Here is a 16417-nt window from a genome sequence, read left to right as displayed (position 1 = left end):
CCGCCGCGAAACCAAGGGCCCCCCTTCGGGGTCCCGGCCGCTGCAGCGCCCGCTTCCCCTCGCGCGCCTCGCCCTCTCCGTACCTGCTCCCGTGCCCGCCTTTCCCCCTCCACTTCCCGCTGCAGGCGCTCGGCCCTCTCCTCTGCGTCATCGGCTTGCTGCTGCAGAACCTGGATCTTGCGCTTCACCGCCTCGATGGTGGTGATCCCGGCCATGGTGCCCACCCAGCCCCTGCTCGCTCTCGGCTTCCTGCCTCCTCCGCTCGGCGCTGCAGCCGCTTCTCACCCCCACTTCCGCCTGCTCCTCCCTGAAATACCGGAACTCGCCCACCCGCCCGGATGTGGCGTCACCGCCGCGCCCTGCCGCGACAGACCCCGGGCGGGCGGTGCTCGGCGCGAGCGCGGGGCGGGGCCTTTCCCAGCCCACCAAAGGGGGGCGGGGCAGCGCCGGGCGCGGGCTACCATGGCAACCGGAAGGCGCGCGACAGGCCGCCCTCTGCCCCGCAGCAGGTCCGCCGGGCCGCGCGGCGTCCGCCTTCACCGCGCACCCGACGCCGCCCCGGCTTCCACCCACCGCACACAGGCTCCCAACTCGGGTGCCGGGACAGGCCAGGGCTTGCTGGGCCCCAGCCTCAGAAGAGCCCGGCTCTGCAGCCTCCGCTCCGCTCCGGGTGGGCCCAGGTAGGCTTCTCTCCCACCCTAACCCACCGCCTGAAAGTCCAGGCAGGGAATTCCGGGGGTGAGAGAAAAGGCCAGGATGGCGGACTTCTCGTTCCCTTGGCATCGGTACGGATCTCGTCCTTCCCCCGTCACCTTGGAGGGTCGCTGTGCACCAGCGATTCACCAACCTGCCAGGCCTTCCGAACCTTGAGTAATTTAGGTATGGTAATCAGTCGTCACATTTCTCTGTGCGGGTGAGAAAGATTTTATCAGGAAGGAGTCCTCTCTTACAGATCACTGTTACCAGACCCTTTGGGCAACAGCCACGTGAGTGCCTAGCAAACGTCCTGTGGAACCGAGCCTCTGTTCGGTGATAACTAAACAGTTTCACTGCCACGTCTACCTTCAGGGGCCCTGAGTTAGAAACTGCCTCCCAGTCCCTGCCACGTGGGACTTCTGGAAGCACAATAGTAAAGGGACTTGAAAATTTTACCTCCTGTTCTCTCCTACTTGTTTGTACTGTACGCCTGCCTTCCCTGTAAGCCATCATGACAAATGTCTCGTCTGCTGCGACTCTCTTTTCCCCTCAAAATTATGGTGCGGAGCAGGACTCAGGATTAAGACTCCTGATCCCTGAAATGACTGGTAGGTTAAGACAGGCGCTGCCCTCAATGCCTGGTTCTGAAGACACTCCCTCCAGAGGCTTCCTCTTCCTATTTCCTTTTAGAAATACTGAGCAATGAGCTGTTTAGAGGAAACAATTCAAACAGTAAATAATTTGCTTGGTAGAGTACGCTGTGTACTGTTTTTTCCCTCCTGGAACTGGGAAGGAAGAACAGGGAGTAAACTCTACCCTGATGGCCTAAGAATTTTTCCAGCTCTTCTTGGAGAAGTCTGGTCAGAGAGAAGATGGAGACAGAAGTGAGACTTTGGCATCTGGGTGATGATCAGCAGGGGGCGCTGTTTACCTCCCTTTGCCCTAGCGAAGCGGCCGGCGCCCTCAACGCAGACCAACCCAAGGCTGCTCGGAGCACCGCTGTATTCCTGAGTCTGGTAGATGTGAACAGATAATCTTCTCTTGATCCAGGGAAACAGGTGGATTGACTCCTGATACCCTTTAAAGGCATGATGGACGGGCAGCAAAGGGCCCAGTGCTAATGTTTTCCTGGTGACCAACAATACAACAATGTATCAGCAGGTGTACGTGTCCATCCCCCACCCCTCTCACGTCTGGTATTACTCTTTGTCCTAACCTTGCACTCCTCTTTCCCCTTGCTTTACCCTAATGAGCTTCTGACTTCACCTCGGGTTGAGAAGCCCTTACACACGTGAATGTTCTTACTAACCCTAACCCTAACCCTTAAAAGTGGTTAAAATGGCAAACGTGATGTATGCTTTGTTACAATTTTTTGAAAACGATTTCAGACAATTCAGGGATGAAAAGGTGAAGCTTGTACTGACCTTGCCATACCCTTGCCCTTTTCTTTCTTCAAGCAATCCAGCAAATCCTGTGCTTTCCAGAAAAGCTGCTCAGATAACCAGAACTCCCTGTGTGAACATGAGTCGTTGACTCCCTCCACTCCCTCTCCTGCCCTTATATCCACATCAGAGTAATCTGCTCTGTTAGCCTCGAGGGTAGGAGCTGAGCTGTGAACTTCCCGGAACACTTGTACTGGACGCGCACCCTCCCCCCGAAGATGCAGACATCATGTTGCTGGTGACTCTGACCCTTGCTCTCTGCTTTAAACCTTTTGCTTCCTCCTTATTCAGCGCTTTTTCCAATTCCTATAAATACTTCACTTTCCTTCTCTGATTCTTTGAGGCAGAAATCCCCCAACTTTTTCTGGGAAAGGCCAGACAGTACAGTTTTTCTGGCTTTGCAGGCCACAGGGTGTGTTGACCTCCATGGGACAAAGCCTGTAGATGATATGCAAACGAATGGGCGTGGTGTCGTTCCAGTAAAACTGTACAAAACGAGGCTGTGACAGGATTTAGCTCACAGGTGGAAGGTTGCTAACCCCAGCTCTGAGAAAAAAAAACCTTTCCTCCTGCTTCCTTCCTAGCCTAACGTATTTCTGCCTGCTGCTCACAGCCTTCCTCCCCCACTTCTTGGCCTCGGGCACGCCTCTGAGGGTACTCGCTGACTTGTAGGGAAAGCTAACGGGGAGAGAAGTTAAACAACTTTTTCTACCCACATACTACATATTGAAATGGGTTTTTGGTGGGTTCCTATATAAACATGAGTAACTCCTTTCGAGTGAATATACTGAACCCACCCTGTCTGGGTGGGGGATGACAGTGTGTGTCTGTATGTGTGCAACAGCGTAGGACAGACAGAATTCATCCCCAGGACATTCCTTTATCTTCCCAGTGAAATAGGGGTGTCATCTAGAGCCTCTGTGTTTCTCTCTCCCAAGATCGAAGGTTAGACTTGTTTGTTCTTTCCTTGCTCCTGGACACCTCCAACCCACATACCTGCCGCTTTAGCCTTAGACTCTCCAGGAGAGTCGTCACCCAACATCTCATAAAACTCCCCTTAACCCGACACTGCCAGTTTGCGAAAACTTCTGTCCCTATGAGCCAGAGAGATCATCTATCCATCTAGACCCGGAACCTTGGTCAGGTAGTTCCAACAGGCCCTCAAGCATTTGCCCAAACCTCTGGAGGTAACCTGTGTTTTCTGCAGTTTTCCAAGAAGGAAGAATTAATAGTTTGCAGGGGACTAAACTCTTGGAAACGACAAATATGTATAACGTATATGATCCTCTTTGTATCTCTGACCTCTGGCAGGATACGTTCAACAGCCCTCGTTACGTTCCCTGGCCACTGCAGGTGGCAGAGTGCCAAAGGGGAGATGATGGGCCTGAGAGCAAAGAGGCCAAACTTGAGGGTCTGGAAACATCTGCGAATGACCCACTCTGTCTCTCTATTTTCCAAAACCAGGCGCTCCTGGGGCACCTGGGTGGCTCAGTCGGTTAGCTGTCTGACTTCGACTCAGGTCGTGATCTCACGTTTGTGAGTTCAAGCCCCACATCGGGCTCTGTGCTGACAGCTTAGAGCCTGGAGCCTGCTTCAGATTCTGTGTCTCCCTTTCTCTCTGCTCCTCCCCCGCTCACGCTCTGTCTCTCTCAAAAATAAATAAACATTAAAAAAAGTATATGTGCTCCTAAAAATATGTGTATGTGTGGGTATATACATACATCCATATATATATATATGCATGCTCCTATTTTCCTATTAACTCCGTGCTAAGAATTGACTGTATTTCCATCAATCCCACACTTTCTTTTGTTGCTGTTATGTCACTTTTCTTCCAAACTTCTTTCCTTTGTCGCCTCTCATTTACTGTTGTGCTAAAGCTTTAAGCTTGAGGGTAAATGGAAGTAGGTGGTGACGGGATAAACATGAAGTGGAAAAAAACAATTTATTTCATGTTCAGATGGAAAAATTGAACCCAACTGCAGAGAAGCTGAGTGAGTGAGTCATTGCCACAGAGTATGGTCTGGTGGTGACCCCTTTTCCCCTGTAAGACTCCTTGTTGCTACCCAGCCTGTCATGAGCAACGCTTGCTGTGGTGTCTCCGTGGCATAAGGGCAGGTGCCCACAGTGGCCCAGATAAATAAACCCATAGAGGGCCAGGGTCATTGTGACCTCTTTTGTCCCATTGTGAAATCTGAGCTGGCTCTGCTGGGCGGTTGAGAGATGAGAGTTTCCCTATTAATATCCACATCTACGTGCCAGGGCTTGGACACAAAAGCGAGGAATGTGGCATGGGGGAGGAGGTGGGAAAAGTGATAGCAGTCTGGACCTGGAGACCCCTCCCTTTGTCTGGGTCCTGGGAAACATAATGAAGTTCCTGGGTTGAGGATGAGACAAAAATGAGACATTTAAGAACAAATGAACATGCCATTAGGAGGGTACGTCAGCATGTGATTGTGTGCAAAAATGCACGCGAGCATCTATTTCTACACTCTGAATCCACAAGTATGTGTGTGTCCAAGCGTGGAGTTTCGTCCTATCAGCATGGCGCTCTGCACATGCGGATTAACCCACCTTCCGACTCTGTCATACGTACGTCAGCAGCCTTCTTCTCTGCCAGCTCCAGCTTCTCCTGGGCGTCCTTCAGAGCTTCAGAGTACTTGTCCAGCTCATCCTCTGTCCCTTTCAGCTTCTTCTGCATGGCCGCCAGCTCGTCCTCCAGCTGCAGGAGCCCCACGAGTCACACACAATGGAGCAGGCCCAGACCGGGGGCCCCCAAGCCCTGACAGACCCCTGTGCTCACTCCCAAAGAGGCATACTTTCTCCCTAGCCACTTCCACCGACTGCCCTGGGAGTTATGCCTTGACCTGTGACCCTGGGATCTCTGACCTTAAGATGACCAAGCCATGGTGGGTTTTCATCCAAGACCCTGGGGTGGTAAGGGTGTAGATGCCTGGGACTCAAGACTGGCTCAGTCGGTAGAGCCATGTGACTCTTAATCTCGGGGTTATAAGTTCGAGACCCATGTTGGGTGTAGAGATTACTTAAAAGTAAAATCTTAAAAAAAGATCAAGGGAAAAGAGATCCTGTGTGCCCAGCCCCCACATTTTCCTCTAGAAACTGGGTTCTCCCAGAACATGATCCACCCCATTTAGATCTGGCAGACACACCGGGGCTCAGAGGGGGCTGCTGGATTTCCCAGGGTCACACAGGCGCTCTGGAGCCGAGACGCTGGATGTCCTCTGCCTATCCGGTGCGGCTGGGGAAGAAGAGAGTCCCTCCCACCCAAAGAACAAGCTGGGCTGGTGGTCACTGCCTCTCCCACGAGAGCCCTCTCCCGTCTCGCAGTCTTGCTCGCCAGCAGGCAAGAGAGAGCGGCGCCAGCACCCACCTGCTTGCTTCTCTCTTCTGCCTGCTTTTGCTCCGCTTCAGCTTGCTCTGCCCGGTCCAGAGCATTCTCCTTGTCCAGCTTCAACATCTGCATCTTTTTCTTGATGGCCTCCATCATGAGCTGTGGCTGTTGGTGAGCTCGCCTGAGAAACCTGGAGAACTGGAGGCCAGGGCAGGAGAGGAGGGCAGCTGGCTGAGTGACTAGGCGGCCCCCAGGCTCGAGCCTTTTATCTCTGCTCAAGGCTCCACCTCTTGTTCCTAATATGGTCTTTCCAGCTCCTTCCATCCCATTATTGTTCTCCCTGGGGGAGCGCAGGGTGAGATACTTTGATGGACTGACATCACCAGCAAAGAAAAATGGGGGAACAGCTGAGGCTGATTTTAGACAATGGAAAGTGGGGGAGGGGAGAGGTTCTCCCTGACCCTGGCACGTTCCACCCTCTGGGCAGCTCTGTGGGTGTTTTAAAAGAGCGAGGGGAGGGGAGAACACTGAAATACAGGAGGGTACTTTGGCAATTCTAGGAGCGTAGCTTTCACCCAGAGGGTCCTAGTTGCCCTTCCGTTTCCCCATCACCCTCACCCCCCTCTGTGTTGGATGCTGGTCAAAGTCCACTGGTTGAGTTTTACCTTTTGATTCCCAGCATTCAGGGAGCTTGAGCAACAGTGAAAAAGGAGAGGTCACTCGTGATGATCCCTGACAATTCCCCCGGATCCCCAGATCAAATTACTGTGCTATTTGAAGAGTCTCTAATTGGCAGGGAGACATCATTCCTCCCCATTAAGAGCCACAGGGACACAGTAAGCGGTGACCGTCGGTCCCTGGAAGGTCCTCCCAGAGCTTCAAGTGAGGTGGGGGAGAGAAGCAGGGGAGGATCAGAGTAATCTGGGTGGGACCATGCCCTCTGTTTGCCCACAGTGGTCTTTAGGTAGAACTTTCATACCCACACTGACCAAGCACTGTGCTGCTCTCCACTCTTGTCCTCTGCTCTCTCCTTACCCAACCTACCGCCATCCACCATCACAGTCCTCATCGGTGCCAGCTCTGTTCTCCCTGGCTTGACTCCAGGCCATGTTCATTCCTCCACTTGGAGCCTGTTACTGACAGGTGGCAATTGATCCCAGTACACCAGTGCCACACAATCTGAGAGTATGCCAGGGGAGAGGTGGGCACTGTTCAAGGTGACCAGAGCTACCAGAGAAGACTATGAATGTGTCTAATTAGTCATATGTCAAGGAAAGATGGCTAGCGTTAATACTAAGCCCCAGCAGTGGGGTAACTGAGACACCCACCAGGGCACGGGGCAACACTGGAGTCTACTCTTGAGGTCTTCCAGTCACTAGAGGTAGATGGGCAGATAGGCTATCAATTGACTCTTGAAGGGAAGCAGAGAAACCAAAGACCCTCGCTGCAGGACTAGTGAAGAAGAGAGTCCCAGGGCCAGGAAGCAGCAGTTAATAAGGGTGAGGGCAGTATTGAATAAGGAGGAAAAAAATACAAGGACAGAAGATCAGAGCTACATCCCTTCCAGTAAAAGGGAAAGATATGGGACGAACTGAAACTCCAGTTCCTGCTCTTGTACTCCCGCACGAGCTCTCCAGCCTAAGAGTGAGACCCACGTAGGTTGCAGCCACCGGTGTTCCAAAGGGACCCTGGAGATAAGCGGTTCGGTAAAGGGGCCCCAGAGGTTGATGCCAAATTGCCCACTGCTGTAAGAATATGTTTGATATTTAGTTGGTTCCTAATTAAACAACCCAATATCAAACATATCACACAGAAGCAGGCAGGAGAGTTTTGGTGGTCGTCTGCCTTCCTCCCCTCCGGCCACCAAGCTTGCCTGCATGGAGAGCCATCTCCTTGGGGAAGGATGCTGACCCCTGCTCTTTGCCTCCCAAGACAGCTGGCTCTCACTCGTCTGCCGTTCGTGCTGTCCCTGTATCAGCTCCTCTCCCACCAGCGCCTGGCCTTTGCTGGATCACGTTGGCCCAGACCAGGAAGCCTGTCTGGCAGGGCTCCACATCCGGACACCTATCCTCTCCAAGGGCTCCCACACAGAGCTTCTCGCCCTGATGTCGCGCCCATGGCACTGAAGGCCGGCCCAGCCGCCTGCCCTCCCCAGCCTCCTTCCCACTGCCCTGAGGCTTTCCGGGGGAGGGCCTTTTGGGGGGGGGGGTGCTTGTACACCCTGCTTTACCTTTCGAACGGAACTCCTAACCTTCCAGATCACCCCGCCAGACTGCCGAGGGCCTTTCAGCCCACAGCATCCTGGAGTCCTCCTGCTCTGAAGTACTACAGAGAAGTGGCCATGAGAAACTTCCAGCGCGCTTCTTCCATCATCTTGTTCCTTCTCCCCTTCTCCCCATGTCTTCCAGGCACCCTCAAAGTCACCCTTGGGTGTCCGGAAGAGGTGAGGGACCTGTGCCCCTGGCGGGCTCCAGCCCGGGCTCCGGAGAAGGTATATGGCCTGCCCTGCCTGGCAGAACTGAAACGAAGACTTTAGGAGATCAAGGGCGGAGCCCCTCTGCCAGGAAGAAGCCCACAGTCCTTGGTGCTCTTCTCCCAGCGTCTTCCCTCACAGGGGTCCAGCCTGGCTCCCCGCCGGGGGGGTCTCTTCTGAGGAGGATCAGGTCTGTTGACCGTCATGCGGCAGGCGGGTGTGTCTCCGCTGTGGCAGAACGGAGCCCGAGTTATAGCTGCAGCGGGCGGCCGTGCGGGGGTGGGCGGGGGTGCCCTGCTTCAGCCCCAGGCCTGTTCCGTGTGTCCGTGTTCCCATTAGTCCGGATTCCCACCCCCACCCTGCCCCACACATATACCCACTCCACAGTGCCCTTGATCTAGATCAATAGCTTGTCCAAAGCCCCAGTCGATGCCCGTTGTGCGCCTCCGGCCCTCCAGGGGAAGGCTGACAAGAGGGCGCGCAGCCCCACGCTAACCCTGTGCTGTCGTTTCGTGTCCTTGCTCCCCATGGCTCTTACCGGGGGGGGCGGGGTGTGTGTGTAATGCTTGCTCTCGTGACCACCAGCCTTACCCTTACCCCCATGTTCAGCTCCCTTCTCTGGGAGCCTCAACTGCCCTGGTGAACCAGAGGCTGGGAAGTGACAGGAGCGAAAAGCACCTCATGTTTGGGGACATTGATGTAGAAGAGGAGCAGTTCTCTCAGAAGGAGACTGACCTCGGGGCTTGATTAGGCAGGCCTCAGGTGGCCCCGATAAAAGGGATCTGACTCTCCTGGCGGTGCCTCCTGTGTGGCCATCTCGAACCAGGCCGGACCCTCTGGGGCTGGAGGTGGAGAAGGTGCCAGCCCCAGAAGGAAAAGGGGCTGGCTGGGTGGCTATGACCGGGGGGAACAGTTGATGTGATCAGAGCAGACAGAGCAGGCGGGGGGAGGAGGGGGGTCACAGGAGATGGGGGGGGGGGGCAGCCTGCCAATACCGGAGCCAGCCGGGCTCTGACAAGCCCTGGGGAGAGAGGCCAAGGTCAGGGACCAAGGCAGAAGGGGTGGGGTGTTGTGTGGGTCCCAATAAAAAGAATGAGGAGGAGTAAAGGGGCTGCTGCAGGAGTCGGGGGTGGCTGGGGAGCAGCCAGGCAACAGAGAGGAGGTGAGAAAGGAAAAAAACTCTCAGGGGGCAGGAAAACACTATGGCTCACCGTTTATCGGACCTTATGCACCACCTCTCTGCAAAGTGCTTCATTTCATCCCCACAGCAATCCAGGGAGGTAGGAATTATCTCCAGTTTACAAACGAGGAGCTGGGGCCCAGAAAGTTAAGGTAACTGGCCCAAAGCCACGCAGGCAGGCAGTGACAGAGGCAGGATTCAAACCCAGATCTGCTATGCTCTGGGGCGAGGCTCTCCTGGACAATGTACACAGCAGGGCCCACTGGGAGGCGGCTGTGGGCAGATGAAAGACCGGCGGGGGCGGGGTGGGGGGTCCCCCGCAGGATCAGAGACCCAGCCTCAGGCTGCAGGTCAAATCCAGGCCGCGTGCGCCTGCTTCTGTCCCTCGTAATGCGTCACCTTGCCTTCCTCCCCTGTCCGCGCCTGCCTCCCAGCCCGTGAGCCCCATGCCTTGTTGGCTACAGGAACTCGTGAGTCATTGACTTAGAGATGCTTGGGAAGCAGGGCTGTCGGAGGTGAGGACGAATGGGTGCATGGGGGCACAGACACAGGCGTGGGGTGAAGTGGCATCTCGGGTGCATGGGGGTGGCCAGGGCGTGGCGAGGGGCTTGTGAACGGCCAGGGTCACAGTGAAACCTGAGAGAGAAAAGGAAGGACACCGGCTGTGTGCCAAGCACTAGGCTTGCTCGCTATGAAATTTTATTTAATCCTCATAATGATCCTATGAGATGGGCATCACTGTCCCCATTTTCAGAAGAGGAAACTGAGGCTCAGAGAAGTAACTTACACAAGGTGACAACAATTAAGAGGCACCAGACTTAGAACCCACACCTGACTCCAAAGCCCACACCCTTCTCCATACCTGCTGCCTCTCTGTGCCCATCGGTGGGGTGTGCAGGGAGAAAAGGAGGGGGCTCTGGTGTCGGAGGGGAGAAATGCCCACTGAGGGTTGGAGCCAGACGGAGGGAGGGGGTGGCGGCGGGACGGGGAGACCAGAGTTGTGCAGCGCACACAGCCGCACGGGGCAGAGGGCAGGACAAGCTCCGTGTGGACAGGACAAGTGGCCAACGAGGATGCTGACAGCCGGTGAGGGGACCGGGAAGTTGTTCTGGCCTGGCGGTGACAATGTGTCCTGGCACCTGTTACCGGCTGCACAACGGGGGTCTCTCTGGCTTGTGATGTCATTTTATGTAAAGCAGATCTTCATAAGTAAGGTTCTCTGTGGCCTACAGATGCATGTGACCAACCAGTACCTTTTAGAATTCTTGAGAATCTGAAGGCCGTGAGATTGTACACGCTCTGAGCAGCTTCACATAAATCGCTGCTCCTTACTTCCTTATAGCTGCCTCACCCCTCATTGCACTGGAGTTTGGAACCCTGTCAATTTGCAGAGGTGGGAATTCGAGTCCAGAGGGAAGAGACCTGTCCCAGGTCTCATCACGGGACCCCAGGCCTCCTGCCAGCCAAGCGCCACGGCACCCACGGGTGAACAGCCACACTCAGAGCTATTTGTCCAGGAAGACGGAAAAGACGAGAGGAAGTGAGATCGGAGAGGCAAGTGAGCAAAACCCAGGAAGCTGTTTTAAGATCACGGGTACAGCTAAACACTTTTGCAACCAATAGGGATTCAGGGCCGTGGAAGGAGCCATATGTCCGCCTTCGAGCCGTTAAGAGCCAGCTTTGTTTTGGGCGCCGTCAGAGTCTCTCCACGTAAAATGCTCTGCCCGTCAGATTCAGTTCCTGCTGGTACTGCCGATGCTCCTGTTCAAGCAGCTGGTGCAGGGCCGCTCGCCGGGCCTGGCGGGGCGGGGGGGGGGGGGGGGGGGGGGGCAGAACAGAGTGTGACGTTAGGCTGGCCCTTTCCTCGTTCTCCCGCGATGGCAGTCCAGCGTGCGTCCTCCTGGCTTTGGACTCAGCTGCGCCACAAAGCTAGGCGGTAGCATGGAGGCTGCGCGCTGCAGGGGAAGCCTACGCAAGTCTTTCTCCGTGGATGAAACCCCACGTTCGGCAATTACTTGCCGAGAACACCATGAACCGTGACCTCTGCCAGGCACCGGGACACGCAGGTGGCGACCTGCTGGCGACCGGGTTCTCCCGGGAGAGAGGGGCTGTGAGAGGCAGGTGCTGGGCACGGACACGAGGGGAGCGAGGACTAGTCCGCGCCCCGGGACTTGAGGCCGGGTCACCTGCAGCTGGATGCGAAGAGCCACTTGACGAGACCCGGTACTGCTCTAGTGTAATGCTGAAAACCTCAGAGGCAGATACACTGGGCAAGTACCGGCAGCAGTGAAGAGCTTGGGACCCCGGCGGACTCTGCGGGGCAGTGAGGGTGAGGCTTCAGGTCACCCTTGCGAGAACTCACCATCAGCAGCTGCTTGTCGGCCAGTGCCAACTCCTGTCCCCTGGTGTCCTGCGTCCTTAGGGCAGCATACAGGTTTCTCCTCTGGCCCAGCGTCGTCTGCCACACACAGTGGTTGTGTGAATTCTGCCACCTGCCCCAGGTACAGAGGAAGGAGCTGACTGGGTCAGTTAGGAGTGGTGACACAAACCCCATCACCGGACCCTCTGTGCGCATGTCAGAACACGGCCAACTCCTTGAAGGGTAACTAACTAAGAACCTAGTCTGCGTTGAATACACAGGCTGCTTGATCATCGTAACCGTGCGTCAGAGATACTAATTTTGCACGGCACGCACGGAAACAAAGTTCAAGTGAGTTGCCTAAGGTCACTTAATGGCAGACCTGGGTATCAAAATCCAGTCTAAAAATGAATACCTTCCGTTACACCATGATTCTCATCCTTAGCTAGACAACATTCTGCAATCATGTAAGGTTTTTTAATTCATGAGAGAAATATGCATTCTCTCCCCCCACCTCTCTCACACGTGTCCTCTGCTCAGAGAACCCTTGAGTTTTATTTTTTTTTTTAAGATTTTTAAGTAATCTCTACACACAACGTGGGGTCAAACTCACAACCCCAAGATCAAGAGTCACACGCTCCGGGGCGCCTGGGTGGCTCAGTCGGTTAAGCGTCCAACTCTTGGTTTCGGCTCAGGTCACGATCTCACGGTTTGTGGGATTTTCTCTCTCCTTCTCTGTCCTTCCCCGGCTCGTGTGCACGCAGTCTCTCTCAAAATAAATAAATAATAATTAAAAAAAAAAGACTCATATACTAAATGAGAGTTGCAATCACGCTCTAAGTTCCTGTCTCACTGCCCTCACTGCTCCCAGAGCCGTGACCCAGTGGCTGCCAGTGTCACTGCCTCTGGGGGCGAGGGGGGGGGGGGGTCCTGGGGGCAAGATGCCCCAGCAGGAGTCGATGATCCCCGTGGTGTCTGGCAACAAAGGAACTTCTGCCTTCCCTGAATCAGGCAACCTTTCACACGGGTGGGGCCATCCCTGGAGCGGTGGGCACAGCATGTGAAGACCTGAAGTTATCAGCTCCCCCAGGAGTCCCGCAGTGCTGACAACACACCCGGGGGGAGGGTCCTCATGCCCTGCTGCCACCCAGACCTGGACACCCAGGGTGACATCTGCCTGGACATCCTCAAGGACAAGCGGTCTGCCCTGTATGACATCGGCACCATCCCGCTGCCCACCCAGGGCCCGCGAGAACTCAACACCGAGAGTCCTTTGAGCACACGCGCTGCTGAGCCTGGAGAAACCCCCACAGCCTTTAACAAGTATCTGCAAGAAAGCTGCTCAAAGCTGGTCCTTAGCCAAGAACCCGGACTGTGTAGCCTCTCTACGTTATCTTTCTTATTTTTTATGTTTATTTTTGAGAGACACACAGAGAGAGAGAGAGAGAGAGATAGCACGAGAGGGAGGAAGGGCAGAGAGATGGGGGACAGAGGATCTGAAGCAGGCTCCAGGCTCTGAGCTGTCAGCACAAAGCCCCACGTGGGGCTTGAACTCATGAACTACAAGGTGATGAACTGAGTTGAAGTTGGACACTTAACCGACTGAGCCACCCAGGTGCCCCTAGGATTGTGTGCCTTAAGCTGTGGGGTCACTCTGGTTTAAGTCTCTGGTTGAGCCCTTGTGGTGATGAATATAGTAAACAAATACATTGGGCTTAAAAAAAAGGGGGGGGGGGGCACCTGGCTAGCCCGGTGGAGCACGTGACTTGATCTCAGGTTCCTGAGTTCAAACCTTATGCTGGGTGTACAGACTATTTAAAAAGAAAATCCTGGGGGCGCCTGGGTGGCTCAGTCGGTTGAGCGTCCGACTTCGGCTCAGGTCACGATCTCGCGGTCCGTGAGTTCGAGCCCCGCGTCAGGCTCTGGGCTGATGGCTCAGAGCCTGGAGCCTGCTTCCGATTCTGTGTCTCCCTCTCTCTCTGTCCCTCCCCTGTTCATGCTCTGTCTCTCTCTGTCTCAAAAATAAATAAACGTTAAAAAAAAAAATTAAAAAAAAAATAAAAAGAAAATCCTGGGGCACCTGGGTAGCTCACTGGGTTAAGAGTCCGACTCTTGATTTCGGCTCAGGTCGCGATCTCACGGTTTGGGGGTTCGACCTCGGTGCGGCTCTGCACTGACAGCGTGGAGCCTGGCCAGGATTCTCTCTCCCTCTCTCTCTGCCCTACTGCATGTGCTCACTCACTCTCGGGATAAACAAAAAAATATGTATATATATACACCAAATGAAAACTGAAAGCTTTGTTCTTCTGCCCCAGTTCTCAAAGTTACCAGTTTGTGTATTTTTCCAGAAAGTTTTTCTATCATATACTAGGAAGTATATTTTTTTATTACCACGCACTCATACATTTGTTGGAAGTAGTTAACAGTTGGACTTTCCTAACACATACACACTTGCTTCATTCTGTGTAAAGGCTGCCTAGTATTTTTATATCATCACTTAACGAGGTAGGCTGTTCCTACTTTTTAAAATTTAAAGTAATCTCTCCACCCAACACGCGGCTGCAACGCAAGACCCCGAGATCAAGAGTCACTTGCCCTTCGACTAAGCGCGCCAGGTGCCCTGGTTTACTTTTGTAAACAATGCTGTCCAGAATGCTGTTTATGTATGTTCTAGAGCTTTTGCAGGCATATATATGCACGGTCAACTCCCTAGGAGTACAGCTGCCACTTCTAAGGACGTGTGAATTTTGAGATCTTAAGTTTTGACAGATTTCATCAAACTTACCTTTGTTTTTGTTTATGTTGTAAAAATATTTTTTTGAAGAACTGATCATGTTTGACGATTTTAATTTTTTAAATGTTTATTTAAACATTTAAGAGACAGGGAAAGAGACAGGGAAAGAGGGAGACATACAGAGTGTGAGTGGAGGAGAGCCAGAGAAAGAGGGAGACAGAATGTGAAGCGGGCTCCAGGCTCTGAGCTTCTCAGCACAGAGCCCAAGGCAGGGCTCAAACTCACCAACTGTGAGGTCATGACCTGAGCCGAAGTCTGATGCTTGACCGACTGAGCCACCCAGGCATCTCCGAAAATATTTTTAATTTCTATTTATTTTTGAGAGAGAGTTGGGGACAGAGGATCCAAAGTGGGCTCTGGGCTGACAACACAGAGCCCGACGCAGGGCTCAATGTCACAAACCGTTAGATCATGACCCGAGCCAAAATCAGGAATCAGACCCTTAATGGACTGAGCCACCCAGGCACCCCCATCAGACTGTGTTTGTAAAAAGGCTGCATCCATCTGGACTCTCACTAAAATTGTATGCATTTTTGCCACCTCACATCTTTGCCAGCTCTGGGCACAACCACCTGTTAAACCTTAAAAACCAGGCTTATCCTCCCCAATCCCAGACCACGCGGTGACGTCTTCTGGGTTGAGGTCCGGACGTGTTTTACAAAGCTCCCCAGGTGAAGACACAGAGCCCAGTCTAGTCATTCGCTCATTCAACAAATACGGCGCACCAATCACGCGATTGATACAACAAATACTTGCATTCTTCTTAAAAAACAACAACAACAACAACAACAAAAACTTGCTCCAATTCTCCCTGGGAGGATGGGAAGAAAGGGACAGTAAAGCCATCTGGGTGGCACGGGGAACGAGCTCGAGTGAGCACCGGGAGGCCGGTCCATGCTGCGGCCTGCACACCACAGTGTCCTTCCTCGGGAGCCCCGGAGGGCGAAGCAGGTCTCCGAGGTGGCCAGGGGGGTGGGGAGGACACGAGGGTGCAGGGGTCAAGCTGAGGGGAAAGGGAAAGGACAGAAGCAGGAATTACCTGTCGGCCATCTTCTTAAATCCCAGGACCCTTTGAAAACTCTGCAAGAAAAGCGAGTCGCTGATCCGCCTCTGGCTGGCACCCCATCCCCAGCACCCTCCCCTCAGTCCAACGCCCTGTCCCCAGCACCCTCCCGGAGGGGGCTCATGGGCCTTTCCCGAGAGAGAAGTGAGGGCACTGGGTCCAGAAAGTGCGCAGGGAGCAGCCTGGGAGCAGCCGGTGTGGAACCACCCAGTCTCCTGCTGTTCCCACCCGCTCACCTCAGGGCACCTCAGGAAACCGGAGGGTCACCCATTTGGGAAGTTCGTCCGGCCCCGCCCCACCCCCCAGCTCTGCACACCTCTTCTACTTTCGTGGCCTTTCCCCCAGACATGTCCACACGCTTGCGGGACACCGGCCCAGGACACAAGCAGGCTCTTGTCTCTGTATCATCCAGTCACCCAGGTTTCGGGAGTCATGGCAACACGTCTGCCTCCAACAATGACCCCGGGTCTGCGACCCGATTGGTCACCTGGCCTGTTGCCCTGGAGACCAGAAGCGAGTCCCAGTTGTCAGGCTATTCTAGGAGCAAAGACCAGAGCCCCCATTTTAGGGTTTTTTCCGCGGGGTCTCAAGGAGCATCCATATGATCCTAGGTCCAAAGAACATATCCTGTGCCTGTTTGGTTAAAAGGCACCTATAAAGGAGTGAATCACGTGTTTTAATTGTTCATTTTATTAGTTTTAACGTCAGAGCAGGGCATCGGTCTGACCATTGCTTCACTGTCCCATATAGCGTCCCCAATAAATGAGGGGGGGTGGGATCGTGTCAGGTGCCAACATTCCCTTTCCCGTTTATTCAGGACAGCATGTAAAGAAAGCCTGAGGCCGATCCTCGCGTTTCCGGGGACCAGGTCGGGTTAACGTTTCCACACAGCCTGGTTTCCACGGAGCACCAGGCAAGTTGTTCTGCGTACCTCACGGCCTCCCCAGACCTCCCCACCAGCTCACGTCTGCCTTTCCAACCAGTCAACTCGATGTCTCAAACACAAACGGTTCCCATCCACCTACGTATGAAGGGGCAGACATAGAATACACCAGGCC

General features: G+C 54.1%; 3 protein-coding genes and 1 pseudogene across 19 annotated transcripts in view; 2 read left to right on the top strand and 2 right to left on the bottom strand.

The window, feature by feature from the left end:
* The window catches only part of TPM3 (tropomyosin 3), a 28345-nt gene extending 22647 nt beyond the window's left edge, over positions 1-5698 (bottom strand). For 6 of the 13 annotated variants that reach the window (XM_042925415.1, XM_042925424.1, XM_042925425.1 and 3 more), the window contains exon 1: positions 84-308. In XM_042925415.1, coding sequence (XP_042781349.1) covers positions 84-215 — 132 coding nt within the window. In that variant the 5' untranslated portion in view covers positions 216-308. Of the gene's footprint in view, positions 1-83; positions 309-4734; positions 4861-5529 lie in introns of those variants that run through there. The other 7 variants (XM_042925422.1, XM_042925420.1, XM_042925414.1 and 4 more) reach the window with 5 other exon arrangements.
* LOC122211901 (translation initiation factor IF-2-like) lies at positions 172-8892 on the top strand. 5 transcript variants are annotated; one of them, XR_006198893.1, is made up of 3 exons: positions 172-680; positions 4828-5047; positions 7423-7885. XR_006198893.1 is itself a non-coding variant. In XM_042925428.1 (3 exons), the coding sequence occupies exons 1-3, from the start codon at positions 196-198 to the stop codon at positions 8604-8606; spliced, it is 774 nt and encodes a 257-aa protein (XP_042781362.1). In that variant the 5' UTR covers positions 172-195; the 3' UTR covers positions 8607-8892. The 5 variants fall into 5 exon arrangements, 4 of the variants coding, with proteins under 4 accessions (XP_042781362.1, XP_042781364.1, XP_042781363.1 ...); XM_042925428.1 differs by lacking the exons at positions 4828-5047; positions 7423-7885 and adding exons at positions 7899-8153; positions 8573-8892; XM_042925430.1 differs by lacking the exon at positions 7423-7885 and having other exon boundaries at positions 4828-5327.
* A 1810-nt stretch (positions 8893-10702) lies between these two features.
* On the bottom strand, positions 10703-16392 carry CF3H1orf189 (chromosome F3 C1orf189 homolog). The gene is made up of 4 exons (XM_042926265.1): positions 15676-16392; positions 15336-15376; positions 11506-11635; positions 10703-10940 (listed from the first exon to the last, which is right to left on the bottom strand). Exons 1-4 carry the CDS (start codon positions 15706-15708, stop codon positions 10839-10841), a joined length of 306 nt encoding a protein of 101 aa, XP_042782199.1. The 5' UTR covers positions 15709-16392; the 3' UTR covers positions 10703-10838.
* Positions 12462-13177, top strand: LOC122212376 (annotated as a pseudogene).
* Positions 16393-16417: the final 25 nt, after the last annotated feature.

The sequence above is a fragment of the Panthera leo genome, chromosome F3, assembly GCF_018350215.1.
Source record: "Panthera leo isolate Ple1 chromosome F3, P.leo_Ple1_pat1.1, whole genome shotgun sequence".
Taxonomy (NCBI): Eukaryota; Metazoa; Chordata; class Mammalia; order Carnivora; family Felidae; genus Panthera; species Panthera leo.
Note: the sequence above shows the minus strand (reverse complement) of the source record. Positions and strands in the feature narration are given on the sequence as shown.